This window comes from Salvelinus sp. IW2-2015, linkage group LG18 (assembly GCF_002910315.2).
Source record: "Salvelinus sp. IW2-2015 linkage group LG18, ASM291031v2, whole genome shotgun sequence".
Taxonomy (NCBI): domain Eukaryota; kingdom Metazoa; phylum Chordata; class Actinopteri; order Salmoniformes; family Salmonidae; genus Salvelinus; species Salvelinus sp. IW2-2015.
The window spans coordinates 41,773,728-41,797,758 of NC_036858.1; the positions used below are offsets into that span (position 1 = coordinate 41,773,728).

General features: G+C 40.0%; 1 protein-coding gene across 1 annotated transcript in view; it reads left to right on the top strand.

Annotated features, from left to right (window-relative positions):
• LOC111978381 (glutamate receptor ionotropic, delta-1-like) overlaps positions 1-24,031 on the top strand; it is a 177,162-nt gene that overhangs the window by 105,813 nt on the left and 47,318 nt on the right. Inside the window, exons 7-8 of the mRNA XM_024008411.1 lie at positions 19,312-19,413; positions 23,104-23,301. Of these exons, the coding sequence (XP_023864179.1) occupies positions 19,312-19,413; positions 23,104-23,301 (300 nt within the window). The remainder of the gene's footprint in view (positions 1-19,311; positions 19,414-23,103; positions 23,302-24,031) is intronic.

The window sequence follows — 24,031 nt, forward strand, 5'->3', positions numbered from 1 at the left end:
ATTAAGTTTGCTGACGACACAACAGTGGTAGGCCTGATCACCGACAACAATGAGACAGGCTATAGGGAGGTCAGAAAACTGGCGGTGTGGTGCCAGGACAATAATCTCTCTCTCAATGTGAGCAAGACAAAGGAGCTGATCGTGGACTACAGAAAAAGGCGGGCCGAACAGACCCCCACTAACATCGACAGGGCTGTAGTGGAGCGGGTCGAGAGTTTAGAGTTTCTTGAAACTTCCACCAAAGAAACTATCATGGTCCAAACACACCGAGACAGTCGTGAAGAGGGCAAGACAAAACCTTTCCCCCTCATGAGACTGAAAAGATTTGGTATGGGTCCCCCGATCCTCAAAAATTGTCAGAGACTCCAGTCACCCAAGTCATGGACTATTTTCTCTGCTAGCGCATGGCAAGCGGTACCAGAGCACCAAGTTTAGGACCAAAAGGCTCCTTAACAGCTTCTACCCCCAAGCCATAAGACTGCTGAACAATTAATCAAATGCCCCCCCCCTCCCATTTTTTTGTACACTGCTGATACTCGCTGTTTATTATCTATGCATAGTGTCGTGTCTTTGGCATCATTAAACTGAAGACTTATTTTTAGTTTATCAAATCATGTCTCTGTAATTATTATTACGTGATTAACTAATCAGGTAGATATAATTAACTAGGAAGTCGGGGCACCAAGGAAAATATTCAGATTACAAAAATAAAATGTTCCTAATATAACTTTCAGATAATTTAATATCTGATCAATTAGTCTTCTAATTAACAAATTATTCTTTACCTCACGTTAGTCTCATTCCAAACGTCGTAAATTGTTGGTTATCTGCACGAACACAGTCTTCACTATGAGTCATCCAAACATCAATTGTCTTAAATCAGTTATTTATTAACTAACTAAGTAATCACAGAAATGCACACAAACAAACAGTAGATATAGTTACAAGGAAATGATAGCGGAGTTTCCCTAGTGGGATAAACCAGTATCGCGGCTTGGTGGACAAAAGGGAAGTGGGGGTCGACTGAGAAAAAAGACACTACAAAGGGATAGCTATAACAATTGAAATGCTAATCCTTTGCACATGAATGCTCATTCATTTGGGAATAATTGCAATCAATATATATACTTACGCTCAGTGTGTCGCCGTGATCTCTGTTGGAAAGTTTGTTTCTGTTGGAGAGTTTGTCCGCCCTCTCTCTCTCTGCCGTGGTTAGAATGGATAGTTCAGAGTAACATTCGGCAATGTGGTTATAGATAGATATTTCGGCGGTTGTTGGTCTTTGCGTTCAATGATACCGAATTCCTAGCTGCAGACTACTAATAAGTATCAAATATTTGTTCTTATTCTGTCTGTTTGATAGTCTCAGAGTTTAACCACGTGGTATGGTTAAGAATTCAGCAATGGGCTCAAACCTTAGTAATTGAGGTAAGCTTGGTCTCTACTCAAACCTTAGCCCTCTCGTAATTGAGAGAAGCATGGTCTGAAGATAAATTCCCAAGGTGGGGGTTATATTCGGAAGAGCAGAAAGGGGCTGACCCATGACGCCAGATCAATGTCTGTGCTCATGAGGCGGGCCTATGATTTAGTTAAACTCCAAAGGGAATTGAACAGTATAAAATCACATTACATAATTTCCCAAATAGTTTCAACTTTACTCATTCATTTTATACAACAATTAGATGAAAGCCTCACAACTGAGACTCTTGTATAAACAGGGTTATGGTAATGTGGCTGTATTGTCTCTCATGAGTTTCACACATTTGTACCAAACGGACCAGTTCGTAGCTGGCTTCTTCACCGACCATTTATACATTCTCCAGAACATGAATATTGTTCAGTTCTCAAGTTCTGTGATGTGGAAGAAGTTCCTTTGTTCTCTCTATGAAAACTCACTCTCTCTCTATACTGTCTGACCATGAGGAAGAATCTCCTCCAGGAATTGATGGCCTGCCTAACAGCAGCCTGGGTGTATGAGAGAGAGAGAGATATAGAGAGAGGGGGATTGTGCAGAGAGATGGAGATGGTGCTCGCTGTACCCAAAAAGGGAAACGTCATGACAATAGTCACTTCACCCCTACCTACATATACAAATGACCTCAACTACCTATACGCCCGCACACTGACTCGGTACCGGTACCCCCTGTATATGGCCTTGTTATTGTTATTTTATTGTGTTACTTTTTATTATTTTTTACTTTAGTTTATTTGGTAAATACTTTCTTAACTCTTCTTGAACTGCAGTCAGTTAAGGGCTTGTAATTAAGTGTTTCACGGTAAGGTCTACGCTTTTTGTATTCGGCGCATGTGACAAATAAAGTGTGATATACCTTAGGCGGCAGGTAGCCTAGTGTTTAGCGCATTGGGCCAATAACCAAAAGGTTGCACGATCGAATCCCTGAGCTGACAAGGTAAACATCTGTCGTTCTGCCCCTGAACAAGGCAGTTAACCCTCTGTTCCTAGGCCGTCATTGTAAAAAAGAATTTGTTCTTTACTGACTCGCCTAGTTAAATAAAGGTTTGGGGGGAAAAAATGATATGTGGAGTAAAATAACCAGAGTATCCTACCCTGCATGAGTGAAAAACGAACCGGCGGGAAAGTGGCCTCCATTCACTATTTGAGTGCATAAAGATGATGTATTTTTTTTCCCTGCCCCTGTTCCTGCCAATTTGATAATGGGCCATTCTAATCTAAACTAATTTTACATATTAGTAAAGACAAGATGAAATGAGTTGTCTTCACAAGGTGAAAATATGATCACTTGATGAGAGAACAGCGTGTGCAGCTTGAGGCAGGGCACAGAGCTCTAACTTTTTGTGCAACTCAAATCATCACTATCATCAATAGCCTATAGTCGCATCATGCAGCCCATATACATATTTTATATATTTTGATTTCTAAGACATTCAAAGGTTTGTATCATTCACAACTAAACTTGCCACTTCATATGTGCAGTCACTTCGGAATGGGAAAAACTTAAAACCTTTTTTTTCAACATTTTTGTCATACTTACACACATTTTCATGCTTTTTTCCTACTGGTTCCCCAAGGGAATTGAACCCACAACCCTGGCGTTGCAAGCACCATGCTCTACCAACTATTTAATTCAGCTAAGTTAAATTACATTCCTACTATAAAATCATATAAAATAATGGCATTTATAAGCATATGTTGTCTGCTAAATGAACAAGCCTACATCCTATGGCATGGTGCATAGCCAGATAACATACAGTAGTCCAACTCATATTCTGTTGTTCTGAAGAAAAAAAATCATATCATACTGTTTCTTTAGACCTGCCTAACATAAATAATTAATTTATTGTGATTGTGTATATTAAATTGATTTATTAGACTTTTCTTCTATGTAGATATTCCAAAGGCGTGCATCAGTGGCTTGTATGCGTGGAGGCCTGGAGATGCTAAATGTGTTTATGTTAATTATTGGTCAATTACTGTGAAACTTTTGCATGACATTAACCACCTGACAACATTTCATGACTGCCACGGTCCTAGGTGTAACGTTATCCAATTGATGTGAGAAATATCCAAATGTCTGTGTTTGTAGCCAGCACTTTCAGCCAGAAGATTTCAAACGGAACGGAAGTCTCAACTGATGGGATTGCCATGTCATCGAACGTTGAAAAGGGACGCTATTCTATTGATTTCCCTGTTCACCTCAAAGAGGAAGCTATCCGATCAGCCAATATCGGCGCAGCAGAAAATTACCTAGCTAACTAGCTACAGTAGCTATAGCGAAGTAACTACTGCGGAGGCTAATGTGACTGTGTTCTATTAAGAGTCCGATCCCATCAACATCTGCAGAGGCATCAACATCAAGCTCAGCACAAGGAACTAGTGTAAGACACTTCCTAAAATCTTACTAAGATCTAATCTATTAAATATTTCCATGACTCCATGATGAGCAAATTTGTCTTGTTGTTATTGTTGGTGTGTTTACAAGTAGGCTACAACGTCTACTGTAGTTTTCTCTGTATTATGGAGGCTTAGTTGATTGTTCATGCAAGGCTTGAAGTCTACATTGGAGTAAAAGAGGTGTTAGTAAGGAGGGGATGGTGTGGGTGACTGACTGGTGTCTGTTGGGGGTGGGTATTGTGTGTGAAGGTTAGTATGCATGATCTATTGACATGAGGGGGGATAGGTGGACATAGTACGTTGTTTGAGTGTGTCTTGGTAGGGACAAAGTAATAAAACGTTGGCTAATCACTGACTACTGTGTGTCCTACAGTAATCCTGCTGCTAATGACCTTGACACCAGCTTTAGTAGTACAGAGCCTGTAGACCCATTGGATGAAAGCTTTCAGCCTCGAATAAACTCAAGCACAACATCATCTGACTTCGAAACATGCAAGGACAGCCAAAGGTATTTATGAAAGCACAATACCCTCTTCAGAAAACAAAATCCCCACTAAACTAAACTGCCTACAAGACAAGTGCTCCTCAATCTTTTCACATCCTTGCAATCAGTTATTGTGCATTTGGGAGAAGGGCTGTTAGTACAGTATATTCTTCTGGCCTATTGCCTTTATTGTTGGCAGTGCTTGTCTACTCAACAGTACAACTGTACTTGCTCATACATAACAATACACAACTAGACTGTCTACAAGTCAAGCCCCCCTCAAACTTCTCACATCTTTGCTAACAGCCCATCTCAATGCCCCATTATTGACTCTGAGTGTAATAAAACACATGCCAGTCTACTGTACCCTATTTTGGTTACAGATGAACATGAGGTTTAATGTATGGTTACACATCCTCATTATCAGTCTTCATGTTTTACACATCCTCATGATCAGTCTTCATGTCTTTCCAGGAGACTTGCAGTACATACAAATCTTCTGCAAGAGGTCGAAGCAGTGAGTGGTGAAGAACCGCCACAGCGCCTGCTAAACATGCTACCATTACCCAACAAAAGAAGAGGTTGACTAGCTGAAAACCATTATGGAACCTGCCTGAAACATTCAACCTACACAACATCCATATTAAGTTAGACTGATGTTGTAGTACAATATAGAATGCCTAGTATGCTCACAATTGCATTGTGGTATAGATATTGTTAGCTGTTGTACATATGTATACAAGGGTGTTTTATATGATCTCTTTTACATGTGTACTGACAAGTAACTAAACGATTCCAGCTGCATCAAAAACCAATAAAGTGTTGACTTCAACTTCTAGATCAATTCATTGTGATATTCATGAAATGCATTTGTATGAACTAGCTTCAATCTTACTGCTAAAACAAATGATGCAGAGAGTTGGTGTATCATTTAAACTTGAATTTGTTGTCAAGTAAACAGGTTTCAATAAAACAGTAGATTAGTCTGTCAATATAAGAAATAAGTAGACATGGCTTGTATTCAAGACAAAGTTTATTTGCTCTGGAGACCGAGGAGAGTTTACACAGCAGTATGCAGTAACAGTTATGGCAAATTATGACATATATACAGTATAAACAGTACAATACAAATATATTACTAACGCTTAGAGTAAATACTACAGTTCTACAAAGGGAATACTTGCATATGGTGTGTTTGGGTGGTGCAATGTGGTGTTCAGAGGCACTTTGATTCAAGGGGAGATTGTTGTTATCCTCTCTAGGCTAGATGGGACGCTACCGTCCCACCTGACCACATCCAGTGAAAGTGCAGGGCGCCAAATTCAAACTACAGAATTGTAAATATTTAACATTCTTGAAGATACACATGCAATATGTCAAAATAAAGCTTAACGTCTTGTTAATCCAGCCAAGGTGCCAGATTTAAAAAAGGCTTTACGACGAAAGCATACCATGCGATTATCTGAGGACAGCACCCCATCAAACAAACACATGACAATCATATTTCAACCCGCCAGGCGCAACACAAAACTCAGAAATAACGATATAATTCATTTCTTACCTTTGAAGATCTTCTTCTGTTGGCACTCCAAAATGTCCCATAAACGTCACAAATTGTCCTTTTGTTCGATAATGTCCTCTTTTATATCCATAAAAACTCAGTTTAGCTGGCATCAGTCAATAATCCACTCAGTTTCCCTCCGTCAAAATGCATACAAAATGAATCCCAAACGTTACTAATAAACTTTCCAATCAAGTCAAACAACGTTTATAATCAATCTTTAGGTATCCTAATATGCAAATAAACAATACAATTGAAGACGGAGATTCGTTATTGTCTTTACCGGAGATAAACAACAAAGAACGTGCTTTCCTCCACGCGCTTGGAATCACTAAAGCCAAAATGGGAGCCACCTAGAAAAACTACAATTTCTGGGTCATTGTTCTAAAAACCAGCCTGAAACTCTTTCTAAAGACTGTTGACATATAGTGGAAGCCCTATGAACTGCAATTTGGGAGGACTTGGGCTTATAATTAAAGAATCAAGCCATTGAAAACAGTGGTAAGCTGAATTTTTTTGGGGGGGGGTGGTTTGTCCTCGGAGTTTCGCCTGCCATATCAGTTATGTTATACTCACAGACATAATTTTAACAGTTGAAACTTTAGAGTGTTTTCTATCTAAATCTACCAATTATATGCATATCCTAGCATCTGGGCATGAGAAAGAGGCAGTTTACTTTGGGCACGCTTTTCATCCGGACGTGAAAATACTGCCCCCTATCCCAAAGAAGTTATGGGACATCTCCTCTTCAGAGTCATCAACTTCTTTGTATAAAAGTGGTATTGTCTGTGAGAGAAAAACGAAAACACTACTAGACATTCATGGGCAATCATTGTGTACTGTCTGTATTCTTACTGTAGCAGCATGGTGTAGAATATATCCCACAGACACACATTAGCTAGCTAGCTACAACACACAGGTATAGTTACTCCAAGACTAATAATTTCATAAAGTCATAAAGCCAAAGTCATTTCCTTTTCTCTCCGCCATCATCAAAAAAAAATCCAGTTTAGCTAACTAGCTAGACCGTCAGAATACAGTACATTTTAGGTATAGGAAACACAGCTAGCTAGCTAGCTAGTTAACTTGGCTAGCAGTGGTACTAGCAAGCCCGGTTATGGACAAATCAATCACCAAATTGTACTGTACTGAATTACACTGCCTTATGTAAAAAGAAAGGTTACAGTATATTGCTAGCTAACTACTGACAGAAAAACAACTTACTCATTTGTCATTTGCCCTCCTGAGTCCTGGTACAGCTTGTGTAGACTGCCGCCACTCGTTGCTGGTCTCACAATTATTTTGCTCACTGTCTCAATTCCTCCTCAGTGTATTCCGGCTCAAATAAATAGGGCTGTATCTTCCTATGTAAAAACATGTGTTGTCGGTCAGCTCTTCTTGGAAAGAGGACTCATCAGAAGAAGCCATTGTAGCTAATTATTTCGCAATCTCGGATAGATAGTGCACAGTAACAAAGCTTCGGTGAACCTGTAAACTAGTACCTCCCCTATTTTGAAAAGCCTGCCTTTGATGGTGGGAACAAGGAAGTAGGGCTCCCGTCAGGCTGTAGTCTTTACAAAGCCAGGGAAAATGAGTCAACCCAGATATCCTGCAATGTCCTGACAGATAGGAACATCGGCTCTATTGAACAAGGGCGACCCAATATCTACTTGCTGCTAATGTGGCCACAATAATTGTTAGAAAACATGACTCCGTTCATTTTTAGATAAGACAGCAGGCTCAATCAACAAATGCCATCATTGGTTGAACTCTCCCGGTACGAAAATTCTAAAATACAGCTATAGTGCATAAGTATGTCTAAAACACCCTCTCATCAATTAGAAATATGTAGGAACTGGAAAAACACCCCAAATAGTGTCTAGCGGTGAAGTTTCCCTTTAACATGACACTTTTCTGGTCCTCTTGCCTACCTCTCCTCCATTCTCCCCATTATTTTTATCTGCCACTCTCCCCTCCATCATCATTTATCTGCATTAAGTCAATTTTCTCACTGGCCTGATGCCTCTCAGATGAAGCGACTATTGGGGTATGAACCAAATGAAGACTGAAATACCATTTCCTGGTTGCTAGACTTAGTTTTCTTTAGCTATCGCTCAGTGCTGCTGAGTGATGTATGTTGTTGTTGTTGTTTTCTAATTTGATCATATTGATGTGTCAACTTGTATTCAGTCAGCAGATTTTCTTAGAGTTCCTACCTATATTTCTCATCGAAAGCCATTCATTTCACTGTTATTCCTCCTGAATAAATATCGTACAAAGATAGAAATAGAAAGGAAGACAACAAGATGAAGGGAGAGAGAAGTCCCTTGGGTAACATATGACCTCCATCATGGCCATACGCCATGACTCTCATTGGCTCTTCTCTGAGCGATGCATTCTTTGCAGGAAAGTCAAGAGGTAATCTTTCGCTCTCATTCCTTCCCTCTCTCAATACCTATCTTCATTTAACATAGTGATGGTGTAGTGGGGGCCTTTGGGAGGCTACAATGACAGACAGGCACCACGTCTACCTGTCTCTGCTTTATTTGAGGAGATATGATTCCAGCGATGAGGGTTTGGAGCTTTTCAAAACAAAAGTTATGCTAAGGTTGTTTATCAATCAATCAATAAAATGTATTTATAGAGCCCTTTTTACAACAGCAGTTGTCACAAAGTGCTTATACAGAAACCGAGCCTAAAACCCCAGAGAGCAAGCAATGCAGATGTAGAGGCACAGTGATTAAGAAAAACTCCCTAGAAAAGGTGGGACCAAGAAAGAAACCTAGAGAGGTACCAGGCTCTGTTTGGTGGCCAGTCCTCTTCTGGTTGTGCCAGGTGAAGTTTATAAGAGTACATGGCCATTAAAACTTATTATGGCTGCAATCCCGTTAACGGGATGATATGGCAACAGCCAGTGAAAGTGCAGGGCGCCAAATTCAAACAACAGAAATCTCATAAATAAAATTCCTCAAACATACATATATCTTATACTATTTTAAAGGTAATCTTGTTGTTAATCCCACCAAGTGTCCGATTTCAAATAGGCTTTACAGCGAAAGCACCACAAACGATTATGTTAGGTCACCGCAAAATCACAGAAAAACACAGTCATTTTTCCAGCCAAAGACAGGAGTCACAAAAAGCAGAAATAGAGATAAAGTTAATCACTAACCTTTGATGATCTTCCTCAGATGACACTCATAGGACTTCATGTTACACAATACATATATGTTTTGTTCGATAAAGTTCATATTTATATCCAAAAACCTCAGTTTACATTGGCGCCATGTTCAGAAATGCCTCCAAAATATCCGGAGAAATTGCAGAGAGCCACGTCAAATAACATAAATACTCATCATAAACTTTGATGAAAGATATCCCACTGTGTATTCAATACGGGCTTGGTTGAAAATCGACCAATTCCCACTTCCTGTTTTGATTTTTTCTCAGGTTTTTGCCTGCCATATGAGTTCTGTTATACTCACAGACATCATTCAAACAGTTTTAGAAACTTCTGAGTGTTTTCTATCCAATACTAATAATAATATGCATATATTAGCAACTGGGACTGAGGAGCAGGCCATTTACTATGGGCACCTCTGGGCACCTTTCATCCAAGCTACTCAATACTGCCCCTGCAGCCATAAGAAGTTTTAAGGGTCAAATAATAATCACAGTCATTGTAGAGGCTTCAAGAGAGACAACGGGAGTGAATGTCAGTTGGCTTTTCATAGCCAGGCATTTAGAGGTCGAGACAGAACAGCAGCAACTGGGTCAGCAGCATGAGCAGGTGGACTAGGGATGGGGACAGCCAGGAGTCGTCAGGCCAGGTAGTCCCTGAGGCATGGTCCTAGGGCTCAGATCCTCCGGGACAGGAGTGAGTGAGTGAGTGAGTGAGTATATCTAAGCTCACACAGGACACCAGATAAGACAGGATAATTATACAGTGGGGGACACTGTGGCCAAGTCCAAATTTAGCCCCAGACAGGGACAACCAGGCAGGATATAACCCCACCCACTTTGGCAAAGCACAGCCCCCACACCCCTAAAGGGATCTCAACAGGCTTACTACCCTGAGACAAGGCCGAGTACAGCCCACAAAGATCTCCCCACTGCAGGAGCCCGAGGACAGGAAGGATGGAAGAGCGCGAGCAAGCCAGTGACTCAGCCCCTGTAATAGGGTCAGAGGCAGAGAATCCCAGTGGAGAAAGGGGAGCCGGCCAGGCAGAGACAGCAAGGGTGGTTCGTCATGCCAGTGCCTTGCCATTCGCCTTGCCATTCGCCTTCACAACCCTAGCCTAGGCTACACTCAGTCATAGGACCTACTGAAAAGATGAGTCTTCAGCAATTTGTAAGTCGCTCTGGATAAGAGCGTCTGCTAAATGACTTAAATGTAAATGTAAAGACTTAAAGGTTTACATCGATCGGCACACAATTCATACAAATGTAGCTCGCCTCCAGCTGTTTGCTTTGAAATTCTAGGAACAATAAGTAGGCCTGCGTCTTGTGGACGTAGCGTACGTGTAGGTAGGTACTGCAGAACCAAATTGGCGAGATAGGTAGGAGCAAGCCCATGTAATGCTTTGTAGGTTAGCAGTAAAACCTTGAAATATGCCCTAGCCTTAACAGGAAGCCAGTGTAGGGAGGCTAGCACTGGGGTAATATGATCAACATTTGTTCGTTGTAGTCAAGTTTCTATCAGCAGTATTTAACAATAGCTGGAATTTATTTAGTGCCTTAACCGGGTAGCCAGAAAGTAGAGCGTAATCTTGAAGTGACAAAAACAGAGTTTAGCTTTTCTGCATCAAATTTGGACAAAACATTTCAGATTTTTGCAATGTTACAAAGATGAAAAAAGGCTGCTCTTGTTCATCGAAGGAGAGATCAGGGTCCAGAGTAACACCAAGATCCTTAATTTATATTTGAGATGACTGTACAACCATATAGATCTGTTGTACAACCACCAGCAGATCTCTTTCAACATAAGAATGCCCACTACAGGAAGTAGATCTTTCAGTAGTTTAATGATCATTATCTTTTAGTTGAAGAAGTTCATGAATTCATCACTGCTGAAGTGAAGTGAACGCCAACCTCACTAGGGGAATGCTGCTTTATATTTAGCTTTGCGATAGTATACATTTTTGGGGGGGAGGTTTTTCTATTCTCCTCAATCAGGTTGGAAAAATAGGCTGTTCAGGCAGCAGTGAGGGCTTTTTGATATTGCACAATATTGCACGATATTGCACGATATATTGCACGATACCAACGATTCCAACTAGTCTTTCCAGGCTAGTTGGAAGACTTCCAATTGTCTGGAAGCTTTCTTCAGGGCTCGGGTATTTTCTTAATACCAGGGAGATAGCTGATTGTGATAAAAAATGTTGCTGTGTGACTGCATCTAGGGTATTATGCAAGGTTAAGTTTAGATCCTCGGTTAGGCTGTTAAGTGATTTTTGTACTCTGACATCCTTGAGTAGGTGGAGGGGGTCTGGAAGGGCATCAAGGAATCTTTGGGTCTTCCGAGAATTTGTAGTGCGGCATTTGATAATCCTTGGTTGGAGTATAAGCAAATTATTTGTTGCGATTGCAAACGTAATAAGATGGTGGTACAATAGTCCAGAATTATGAGGAAAAACATTTTGATTCAGGAAATCTATTCCACGGGACAAAACTAGATCCAGGGTATGATTTTGGCAATGCGTAGGTCCCGAGACATGTTGGATAAAACTCACTGAGTCTGTGATGGCTCTGAAAGCCTTTTGTCTGTGGAGTTCTTCATGTGAATATTGAAGTCATGAAAAAATTTAATATTTTCTGCCATGACTACAGGGTCAGATAGGATTTTGGATAACTCAGTGAGGAATGCTGTATACGGACCAGGAGGCCTGTAAACAGTAGCTATAAAAAGGGATTGGGTAGGCTGCATAGATTTCATGACTAGAACCTCAGAAAATGAAATTTGCTGTCAAAAAGGGTAGCAACACCTCCGCCTTTGTGGAATGCACTGGGGATATGGTCACTAGTGTAACCAGGAGGACAGGCCTCATTTAACTCAGTAAATTCATCAGGCTTAAGCAATGTTTCAGACAGGTCAATCACATCACGTTTATGATTAGTTCATTGACTATGACTGACTTGTAAGTGAGGGATCTAACATTATTAAGTAGTCCTATTTTGAGTTGTTAGGTATTATACATCTTTTCGGCAAAATTACGGGGATGTAGGAGGTCTTTATTCCAGGGGTGTGGGATAAGACTTCAGCCACCGTCCTTTCATTCCAGTTAGAGGACAAGTTCACTTATTTTAAACAAAATCACATTTCTTATGTAAATAGCATGTTATAGAGGTGTCCAGGAACATTTGGGGGAATTTCACAAGGTTTTGAAAAACTTAGCCAACCAGCAATAGACTTTCTCATGTTCGTTCTTCAGTTGAACGGGCAGAGCTAAAACATGAACAAAGCCTCCAGAAACACCTAAATACGTTATTTTAGAAACGACAATGCTCTCAATATAGTTATGCAGGTCTTTAGATGTTGTACACATGAAATTGTGTGATTTTGAATTTCATCCGCAATGTTATATTCCATTTTGTTGGACTCGAGCGCAACATTTCCGTGTGCGAGCATGCGCTGGCTTTCTCATTCTCATTGTGGTGATACGAGAAAGCATGCACATGCTTGAACATGGAAATGCACAAGGAAGTCTATTGCTGTTGGGGTAAGTTTCTCCAAAAAATAAAAGAAATGAGATTTGGTTAAAAAAAGTGAACGTGTCCTTTAAGAGAGACAAAGGCAACCAAAATATGCAGAAAGACCTCCCTACACACACACACATACACACACTGAATAGCAGACTGAGAGGTAGACTGAGCGGTGTGGTCGATAAGGATTTTGGTGGTGTAATGGGGGATGTCGATATGTAAACATCAGGCTTCTGGAGCTGACGGTGGAAATGGAGACTCCAAATAGTTCAAACAAGGGAAACTTTGTTTTAATGAGGCATTTTGGAGGGGACTGTGAAAGTGAACAGTGTATTCCCTTAGTAACTTTGGAGGTGATGCTTGAGATCATTATGTCATTTTGAATGTTAAAACATTTGAGTATTGTGGAGTTCTATTATGGATAGTTATAAACTAGATAAGCCTGCTGCTACCATATCAGTGTCAATAGCTGTCATATTCTGTAGCTGTCACAGTAACATTAACTTTCGAAGAAGAAGAAAATTAGGAAACCATTATTTATTATTTACAATTTTATTATCGTTATTTATTATTTTGCGTTTCTCTACTGTTCTTGAAATATGATCCTATAAATCAATGGCTCCCCTTATTATTTGTTCAATCTAGATCCAACTAAGTTATTCTGTGTTCATCTCTGTGCTGAGACACACATGCAAGTGCAATCTAAATATACTGTAAAGTGTTACAAATAAATACATTGAATAAACCTTTTAAAAACACATTACATCTTGTTACAATTTTAACTCCCTTATCTGTTATCTGCATGTTACAAAGGACATGTTTGTGTCTGAGGTCTTTCATATGACCTCTGTATGCAGAGATGTGTGTAGTAGAAGTGTTCCTCTTTAGTAAAGGGCCTGGAGAGAGTTATCTGTCCCCAGAGGACCTGCCCACTCATGGGGAAAATAGCCCCATGTGAAGCAGGGAGAAAGCAGTGACATTTAACACTCACACACACACACGAGGACCATATGAATACAGATATGTTAGACTAGATTGTTATTCATGAAAATACGAATGACATTCCTAATGAAAACATGGTAGCTTGATACAACACCCCTTCCCACTCTCTCACACACCCAAAAAACATGCCCAGTCTTATTTAATTTCATTAGAAGGGTGTACATTGATATGTGTTTATGTTATAGAACAAACATTGTACTGTAATGGAGTTTAATAGACAATCTAATATTGATAGCAGCGTCCCAGCCACACACCAGATGAATTACCTATATGAGCTCAGCAAGATGAATACCATGTCTTTGAAAGTCAGAGAAGGATGCAGACTTTCTTTTTACAGTTATAAAATATAAAGTATGAGTATGATTGTCCCCGGTTCTGAAGCGTAATCTGAAGGTCTGAGGCTGATCCATTAGAATGTAGATTTGAAGGATAAAGAAACATACTCAGATAAAGTAACATAAAATCATCACTATCCCTTTGTTTGTATTTTCTATTTGGACATAGCGTTTGTACAGTCACAGAGTGTGTTCTGTCCTGAATGTATTGACATTGATTTAAATATGTTTGTGGTTTATGTTTAGGCTTACATTGTCGGTAATGACAGACAAATGCTTCCTCACAGAGTCCACATTACTGACATTGATCCTGATTTGTAAACTGCACAGTAGGCGTGTATAAACAAATGTGTTTACCCAAAGTATACTTTGATTGTAACAGTCTCACCATGCTTTGCATAAGCACTGATGCATACAGTTGAAGTCGGAAGTTTACATACACCTTAGCCAAATACATTTGAACTTAGTTTTTCAAAATTCCTGACATTTAATCCAAGTAAAAATTCCCTGTCTTAGGTCAGTTAGGATCACCACTTTATTGTAAGAATGTGAAATGTCAGAATAATAGTAGAGAGAATGATTTATTTCAGCTTTTGTTTCTTTCATCATGTTACCAGTGGGTCAGAAGTTTACAAACACTCAATTAGTATTTGGTAGCATTGCCTTTAAATTGTTTAACTTGGGTCAAACGTTTCGGATATTCTTCCACAAGCTTCCCACATTAAATTGGGTGAATTTGGGCCAATTCGTCTTGACAGAGCTGGTGTAACTGAGTCAGGTTGTTAGGCCTCCTTGCTCGCACACGCTTTTTCAGTTCTGCCCACACATTTTCTGTAGGATTGAGGTCAGGGCTTTGTGATGGCCACTCCAATACCTTGACTTTGTTGTCCTTAAGCCATTTTGCCACAACTTTGGAAGTATGCTTGGGGTCATTGTCCATTTATTAGACCCATTTGCAACCAAGCTTTAACTTCCTGACTGATCTCTTGAGATGTTGCTTCAATATATCCACATACTTTTCATTCCTCATGAAGCCATCTATTTTGTGAAGTGCACCAGTCCCTCGTGCAGCAAAGCACCCCCACAACATGATACTGCCACCCCGTGCTTCACGGTTGGGATGGTGTTCTTCGGCTTGCAAGCCTCCCCCATTTTCCTCCATACATAACGATGGTCATTATGGCCAAACAGTTCTATTTTTGTTTCATCAGACCAGAGAACATTTCTCCCAGTTGCAAACCGTAGTCTGGCTTTTTTATTTTGGTTTTGGAGCAGTGGCTTCTTCCTTGCTGAGCGGACTTTCAGGTTATGTCAATATAGGACTCGTTTTTACTGTGGATGTAGATACTTTTGTACCTGTTTCCTCCAGCATCTTCACAAGGTCCTTTGCTGTTGTTCTGCGATTGATTTTCACTTTTCGCACCAAAGTACGTTCATCTCTAGGAGACAGAACGTGTCTCCTTCCTGAGCGGTATGACGGCTGCGTGGTCCCATGGTGTTTATAGTTTCATACTATTGTTTGTACAGCTGAACGTGGTACCTTCAGGCATTTGGAAATTGCTCCCAAGGTTGATCCAGACTTGTGGAGGTCTACAATTATTTTTCTGAGGTCTTGGCTGATTTCTTTTGATTTTCCCATGATGTCAAGCAAAGAGGCACTGAGTTTGAAGGTATGCCTTGAAATACATCCACAGGTACACCTCCAATTGTCTCAAATGATGTCAATTAGCCTATCAGAAGCTTCTAAAGCCATGACATCATTTTCTGGAATTTTCCAAGCTGTTTAAAGGCACACTCAACTTAGTGTATGTAAACTTCTTACCCACTGGAATTGTGATACAGTGAATTATAAGTGAAATAATCTGTCTATAAACAATTGTTAGAAAAATGTATTGTGTCATGCACAAAGTAGATGTCCTAACCGACTTGCCAAAACTATAGTTTGTTAACAAGAAATTTGTGGTTGAAAAACGAGTTTTAATGACTCCAACCTAAGTGTATGTAAACTTCCGACTTCAACTGTACACTGCATGAAAAACCTGGCTTTTCAAACTACATAGATGTTGTTTTTTTATCTCTTTCGAACTCAACAAATCATGTTCAATTCGAGAGAAAATGAAAGAAGGGATGAGCAAGGGAGCACTCAATATTTCATAACACTATCAGTCTTCAATGTTCAGAGTTGGGCTTGTGATGAAATCCCCAAGTCTTAAAATAACCCATGCAGTTTGGTTCAGAATTTTGATATCCTATTCCTCTTTCTCGTTCTCCTCTCCTGTGTTACCGATGTCCTTCATTGTACATGGAAGTTGTAAGGTCTCCTGCACTGGAAGGTCCACTCGGTTGCACAGGGTCTTACAACATCCTTCATCAATAATTCTAGACAATAGATAATATTCAGTGTAGGGTTGTGTGTCATATTAAAGCAGAGAACAATGACTCCATTAAAACACAGAACAAAGACTTTACTGACTTTTCATAGAAGTGGGTTAGTTTGAATAGTGGACTACAGGGCATATTGCTAAAAGGGATTCACTTGGTGAAATAAAGCTTTGCTATAATGAGCCAATTCATTCATTCAAATGTCCTAGTCTTATAGAAAGTGGAAAAAAGTGTGTGTTTGGAACAGACCAAACAAACCAAATATATATTTTTTTGTATTAACATGATTTGAAAGGGGCTGATAATTCAAGTGAGTTATAATACTGTTGAAACTATCTTTCCATTCTAATTTTGGCCCACCATTGTTGTAATAGCCTGTAGGCAGCAGGAAGGCTGTGCAGAGAGGACATGCTGCATGTGGATGACTGAGCTATGCTCTGTGTTTAGATACAGTCCTGGTGTCTGGCCTAAGGCCAGCTCTCTTGTCATGTCAGCTTGGTCCCCAGGCTAGTACCAAAGATGTGCCAGTTCTTTGTCCAGCTAGCAGCTGTGATTAAGAATTTAACAGGAAAGAAAAAGTTTTACTTCCTCAGTAAGGTGAAAAGGTAGCCAAAACAGAGTGATGGTTTTGATGCTGTAGCTGTATGACATGATTGGATTCAGTGAGGTGGTTAAACTAATAGAATGTGTATTATGCTTTTATTTCCTGTCATCCTGTCAAACCAGAGAGATTCCAGGACAAACTGGCATTAATGGCTTTGTATTGGTTGCATAATGCATCGTATTGCACTAGGTGAAGCACAGTGAAGGCACATGAGGACGTGAATTTGTTTGTGTGAAAGATTAGAAAAAAAAAGTACACACTGTAGATCTAACTATTACATTTCTCTCAGATAACTGTAATCATGTTGTTGTTTTATTTGTAACCCTTGCAGTGCATTGTCATTGTCACAACCTCCATTGTCATCATCATTATCATCACCATCAATGTCATCACCACCATCATCTCTAGCGAACAGCATCCATTGCCATATGTTGCTGAGTCCGTACTACCTCAGTATGGTTGCAAGTTGTGTGACTGATGCAGTATTTAGAAAGAGGACCCTGTTACCATGCTAGAGGCTGCACTTGTTGCCTTGGTGACCAGCTCATATATTTGCATGCAGGGTTGTGGAGTAAAGGATTACATGTAATCTGTTACATATAAGGGATTACAAAAAACAGTAACTGTAATCCGTTACGTTACCAGCAAAAATGTTGTAATCAGATTACAGATACTTTTGAAAAACTAGATGATTCATTCGAGGGGTACTTTTAAATTGAGAAAGGATGTTTGCGAAAAGAAATCTCTGTTTTCTCAATGACTTTCAAATCAGCATTGAAAAAAGGCACAAATGTACGTTTTTTCCACCTGAGCGAATCAGATCACAAGTCAGAGACAATTATGATGACACACCAAATGTGTTTGATGGATCACGGGAAAAGAGCAGGAATATGCTTTTGTAGGTCCAAGCTATGTCTTCCAATGGTGCGACTGCTGTCGGCATCCAAAGATTATCCAACTTGAATAAACGCTTGGAGGTGGTGCAGTCTACGGCGATACGGATGTCACTTATTATTTTATATCTACATAGCGTGACTGTTTGAGGTTGTGGACAGGTGTATTTTATACTGATAACAAGTTCAAACAGGTGCCATTAATACAGGTAACGAGTGGAGGACAGAGGAGCCTCTTAAMGAAGAAKTTACAGGTCTGTGAGAGCCAGAAATCTTGCTTGTTTGTAGGTGACCAAATACTTATTTTCCACCATAATTTGCAAATAAATTCATTAAAAATCCTACAATGTGATTTTCTGGATTTCTTTTTCTCATTTTGTCTGTCATAGTTGAAGTGTACCTATGATGAAAATTACAGGCCTCTCTCATCTTTTTAAGTGGGAGAACTTGCACAATTGGTGGCTGACTAAAGACTTTTTTGCCCCACTGTATATATATCAATTGATTTTGAAGAATATAACGTAGAAATGCCTCATGAGCTTTGTTCAACTGTCACACTACATGAAAACCCAAAATATAAGCTTGTTTTTCTCCAATGTTTGTAAACATTGTAAATGTAAATATACACTGTATAGCCTCATAACATGGTTACAACAATACTTTTGATATACATAGATGTGTATTCGACCGTTTTGTTATTGTTTCTGTTCCATCTGTGGATTTGCCCTTTAAACAGCTTCATATTAATTAACAATATATCAAAGTGTCACCAACCGAAAGGTAAACAATAGGTCTATAGCAAATGCAGCATATGGCATAGCACTAGCATAGCACTTTTCAGTAGTGCTCAAAGCATGCCTTTCCATGAGCGCAGCATTTACTTTTCAACTCTAATCAATGAGCCCAACCAGTCCTCCATGACAACAACATCACAATCAACAGAGTAGGCCTGGATAATAAGTCCTTAGTTTTGGGGTTATGCTCAGGTAAAACAATTTGGCTAATCTATAAAGCAATGGGTTCGAAGGAGCTTACATAACCAACCCATAAAGTAAAAATGAACATCCAAATATGGCCAGCTATGTAAACTTTAACATTGATTTATCTTGCAATAGATGTGGTTCAATTGGTAACATACATTTTTGTCTTCTTCTAATGCCCCTTAAGGGGAAAGTCATCTAAAAGTAACTGAATGTAATCAGATTACGTTACTGAGTTTGGGTAACCCGGACGTTACGTTACTGATTACAATTTTGGACAGGTAACTAGTAACTGTAATGGATTACATTTAGAAAGTAACCTACCCACCCCTGTTTGCATGGCCAGTTCCCTGCATTTCTTAAAAGTGATTTTGTCTTGTGTGCCAACTATGGTGATTAGATTAGTCATCACACACCCCATTGAGTTTTCACTGAAATTAATAGATTGCTTAATTATATTGAAGATGCTCTCACTTTCCCATCCTCTCTCTCAGTTGGCGACTTGGGACTCAACTCGTGGGCTGAACGGTAGTCTAAAGGAGAGTCGGATAGAGAACGGCATGCAAGGAGTGATGGTCAAGGTGGTAACATTACTGGTAAGTGCTTACTCACTACCAACACTATACCAACTTGCCACTTGATGCTGCTATACTCTGTCTGGTCACCTTGTCACTTCCTGTGTAGGATTAGAACATAATGTGAGATCTGGCTCTTCTTCTTCATCTGGCTCCGTGGATCTACTCCACGCTTACAGAAAAAAACACATGTTCCAAAAACAAATATTTTAATGTGATCACATGATCTTAAGTCAAGTTAATGTGATAACATGTGACAACATGTAAAGCAACATGTGATAACACAACCTGGTCTCAGAGCATTTTATATGATTATTTATGTAAATACGAGAGACTCCAGTTAGTATATGTTACTTTTCATATGGTATGTTTTAATTTGTGGATGTCCATCACCCATTTCGTATGATATGTTACGAATTACACTTTGTATTACACTACCGGTCAAAAGTTTTAGAACACCTACTCATTCAAGGGTTTTTCTTTATTATTACTATTTTCTACATTGTAGAATAATAGTGAAGACATCAAAACTATGAATTAACACATATGGAATCATGTAGTAACCAAAAAAGGGTTTAACAAATCAAAATATAGTTTATATTTGAGATTCTTCAAATAGCCATCGTTTGCTTTGTTGACAGTTTCACACACTCTTGGCAATCGCTCAACCAGCTTCATCTGTGTCACGGATCCCCCCGGTACTGATGCTCATTCTGTTCACCAGTTCTGGAGGTCTACGTCACTGGCTTTCTAGGCTTCACTGAACGGGATTCATTATCATCAACCCCGGACTGTCTTGTCTGATTACACACCCCTGGTTCCCATTTCCCCTGATTAGTATGTTATATATGTGCCCTCTGTTCCCTCTGTCTTTCTCGGTTATTGTTCCCATGTCCGTTGGTGGTGTGAGTACCTATGTGTTGGTGCAGCTGTTATGCTGCGTGCTTTATATATTGTGCATTACGGGTATTGTGTCGTTCAACGAGGTGTACCCTCACTCTTTTGTTTGGGTACAGCCCAGTGTTTTTGTATACGTGTTTGTTTTGAATGTATTAAAAACCCCTATTGTGTATTCCTGTGCCTGTCTCCAAAATCCTTTACACCAGTGTGACAACTTGGAATGCTTTTCCAAGAGTCTTGAAGGAGTTCCCACATATGCTGAGCACTTGTTGGCCGCTTTTCCTTCCCTCTGCGGTCCAACTCATCCCAAACCATCTCAATTTGGTTGAGGTTGGGGGATTGTGGAGGCCAGGTCATCTGATGCAGCACTCCATAACTCTCCTTCTTGGTCAAATATCCCTTACACAGCCTGGAGGTGTGTTGGGTCATTGTCCTGTTGAAAAACAAATGATAGTTCCACTAAGCCCGAACCAGATGAGATGGCGTATCGCTGTGGTAGCCATGCTGGTTAAGTGTGCCTTGAATTCTAAATAAATCACATACAGTGTCACCAGCAAAGCAACCCCAAACCATAACACCTCCTCCATGCTTTACGGTGGGAAATACACATGCGGAGATCATCGGTTCACCCAAACCACATCTCACAATGACACAGCGGTTGGAACCAAAAATTGGACTCCAGACCAAAGGGCAAATTTCCACCATTCTAATGTCCGTTGCTCGTGTTTCTTGGCCCAAGCAAGTCTCTTCTTATTGGTGTACTTTAGTAGTGGTTTCTTTGCAGCAATTTGACCATGAAAACCTGATTCACAGATTCTCTAAACAGTTGATGTGGTGATGTGTCTGTTACTTGAACTCTGTGAAGCATTTATTTGGGCTGGTAACTCTGGGTCATCCATTCCTGTGGTGGTCATGAGAGCCAGTTTCACCTTAGTGCTTGATGTTTTTTGTGGCTGCACTTGAAGAAACTATCAAAGTTCTTGAAATGTTCCGTATTGACTGACCTTCGTGTCTTAAAGTAATGATGGACTGTCATTTCTCTTTGCTTATTTGAGCTGTTCTTGCCATAATATGGACTTTGTCTTTTACCAAATATGGCTATCTTCTGTATACCACCCCCTACCTTGTCACAACACAACTGATTGGCTTTAATTAAGAAGGAAAGAAATTCCACAAATAACCTTTACAGCACACCTGTTAATTGAAATGCATTCCAGATGACTACCTCATGAAGCTCCCGAGTGGCGCAGTGGTCTAAGGGATTGCAGTACTAGAGGCGTCAATCCCGGGCTGTATCACAACTGTCAGTGATCGGGAGTCCCATAGGGCGGAGCACAATTGGCAGAGCGTTGTCCGGGTTAGGGGAGGGTTTGGTCCCACCCTTTTTTTTAAACATTTTTAAAAAGCTGGTTGAGAGAATGCCAAGAGTGTGCAAAGCTGTCATCAAGGCAAAGGGTGGCTATTTGAAGAATCTCAAATATAAAATATGTTTTAACTTGTTTAACACTTTTTTGGTTACTACATGATTCCATATGTGTTATTTCATAGTTTTGATGTCTTCACTATTATTCTACAATGTAGAAAATAGTAAAAAATAAACACCCTTGAATGAGTAGGTGTTCTAAACCTTTTGACCGGTAATGTTACGAATTGGCAAAACATACAATATGTTACTAATTTGAACATGTACAATATGTAAGATATGTTGCAAACGTTGGTTAGGATTAGGGGATAGGGTTAAGTTTAGGAGTTAGGTTAAAAGGGTTAGGGATAGGATTATGGGAAGGTTTAGCTAACATGATAAGTAGTTGTTAAGTAGCTAAAAAGTAATAAGTAGTTGAAAAGTTTCTAATTAGCTAAAATGCAAAAGTTGTCCATGATGAGATTTGAACTCGCAAACTTTGGGTAGCTAGACATTCACGTTGTACATCTACAGATCCACCCTTAAGTAACAATCTGTCTTATGTAACCATACCAAACGTGCATTAACGTATAATACTAATTAGAGTGTCTCGGATTTACCTTTACGTCTAGTCTATGAGACCAGGCTGGATAACTAACTACTACACAAGAAAATGTGAGCATGTGAATTGTTCCAAAAACATGTAAAATGTGTAACATTTCATGTGAAATAATGTGATTTTCCACATGTGAAATAATGTTTTTTTCTGTAAGGGCAACCATACAATACAGCTCCTCCTTAGCTGCTTGTCCGCTACCATTCTGCTCTCTCTCTTCACACAAGATTTACCTGCTCCATTCTTATTCACATAGGTTCTGCTTGGCTCCCTCTTTGCAGCTCTGTTTAATTCATGTAGTTTTTCCAATCCACCCCAGCAGCTCTCCTCCTCAACTCTCTTTTCCACCCATTCAATTCATTCCTGACACTCTCCCATAAAGAAGAGCCATTGTTTGCCTCAGGACATTTAGAATGGTAATTTCTGCCTGATTAAGTGTCACATGTCTCCACAACACTGGCTGTTACAGGTCAACAGACACCCAGGAAACTCTTTATGAAGATGAAGTTTGACTTGCAGCTGGTCTTCATAAAGTTGTCACCCAAAAGTCCGAAATGACAACAATTTTTTTTTCCGGTTGAACTGAACCCGTTTATGAACGACGCTGGCATTCTGACAAATGATGGGACTGTGATTTAATGCACACGGACACTTTGTCAAATGTACAGTAGTGTTTAAACTTTTGGCTGCATGAATACTCTATATCTGTATGTTTTTGAGCCAAGGCATTTAGTCAAAGTAAAGTTGAACTTCTAAACCCAAATGGTGTTGTGTTCTATATGTTATCCAACAGGAGGAACCCTTTGTGATGGTAGCTGAGAACATTCTTGGGCAGCCTAAACGCTACAAAGGCTTCTCCATCGATGTTCTGGATGCTCTGGGAAAAATCCTGGGCTTCAAGTATGAGATCTACCAGGTGGCCGATGGAAAGTATGGAACCCCTACCTTCAACGGCTCCTGGAATGGCCTGATAGGAGAGCTCATCAGTAAGGTAAGTCTGTCCACCACAACTGGAGTTTGTACTGTTTGTTTTGGAGGTTGATCGATAGTTTGCTGTTGACTGTTCTGGTGACATCGTCTTTCCCAATTGCTGCAGTTCTTACCTCCCTGAGTAGCTGACTGTAGCCTTGACACAGTGGAGTCCATTATAGTGTTGGTCTTCATGGCAAGATAGTCACTGCACAGTGTGATGACTCACTATTGTGGTAGATCTGTTCAGGCCAATGATGTTTGCATCAGAGTGGCCCCACTACAGTCTGGCCATCAGGCTGACAATCAGGCTGCTCCAGACAAAGCAGTCACCAGTGCAGGAGGGGCTTCAACTCAGCAGGTTAACAATGCTAACAGTAGGGCAGTGAGTGGGCAGGGAACAATTATATCACCCAATGGAGTAGAGAATCACCGGTAGAAGTAAGTCCCTGTAATGTCCTGTAAGTGAACTTGCTGCAGAGAATACAGCCCAGGTGAGCTACTTTTCAGCCTTTCACGCTAACAATACGTTGCGGACATTATCACTTCATGAAGGGAGAATTTATCTTTGATTATGGCCTTGAGATAGTGTTTATCCCAACAATCCAGACATGATTTGTGTCATAGGGTCCCACTCTATCAGCAGGTGTCCAAAACCAGTGTTGATACTGCTGTGAAATTAGAAAAAAAGATACTAGCAACATGTGATCAATGTACTGTAAGTCTGTCATGTGAGATTAGCCTTTACAATA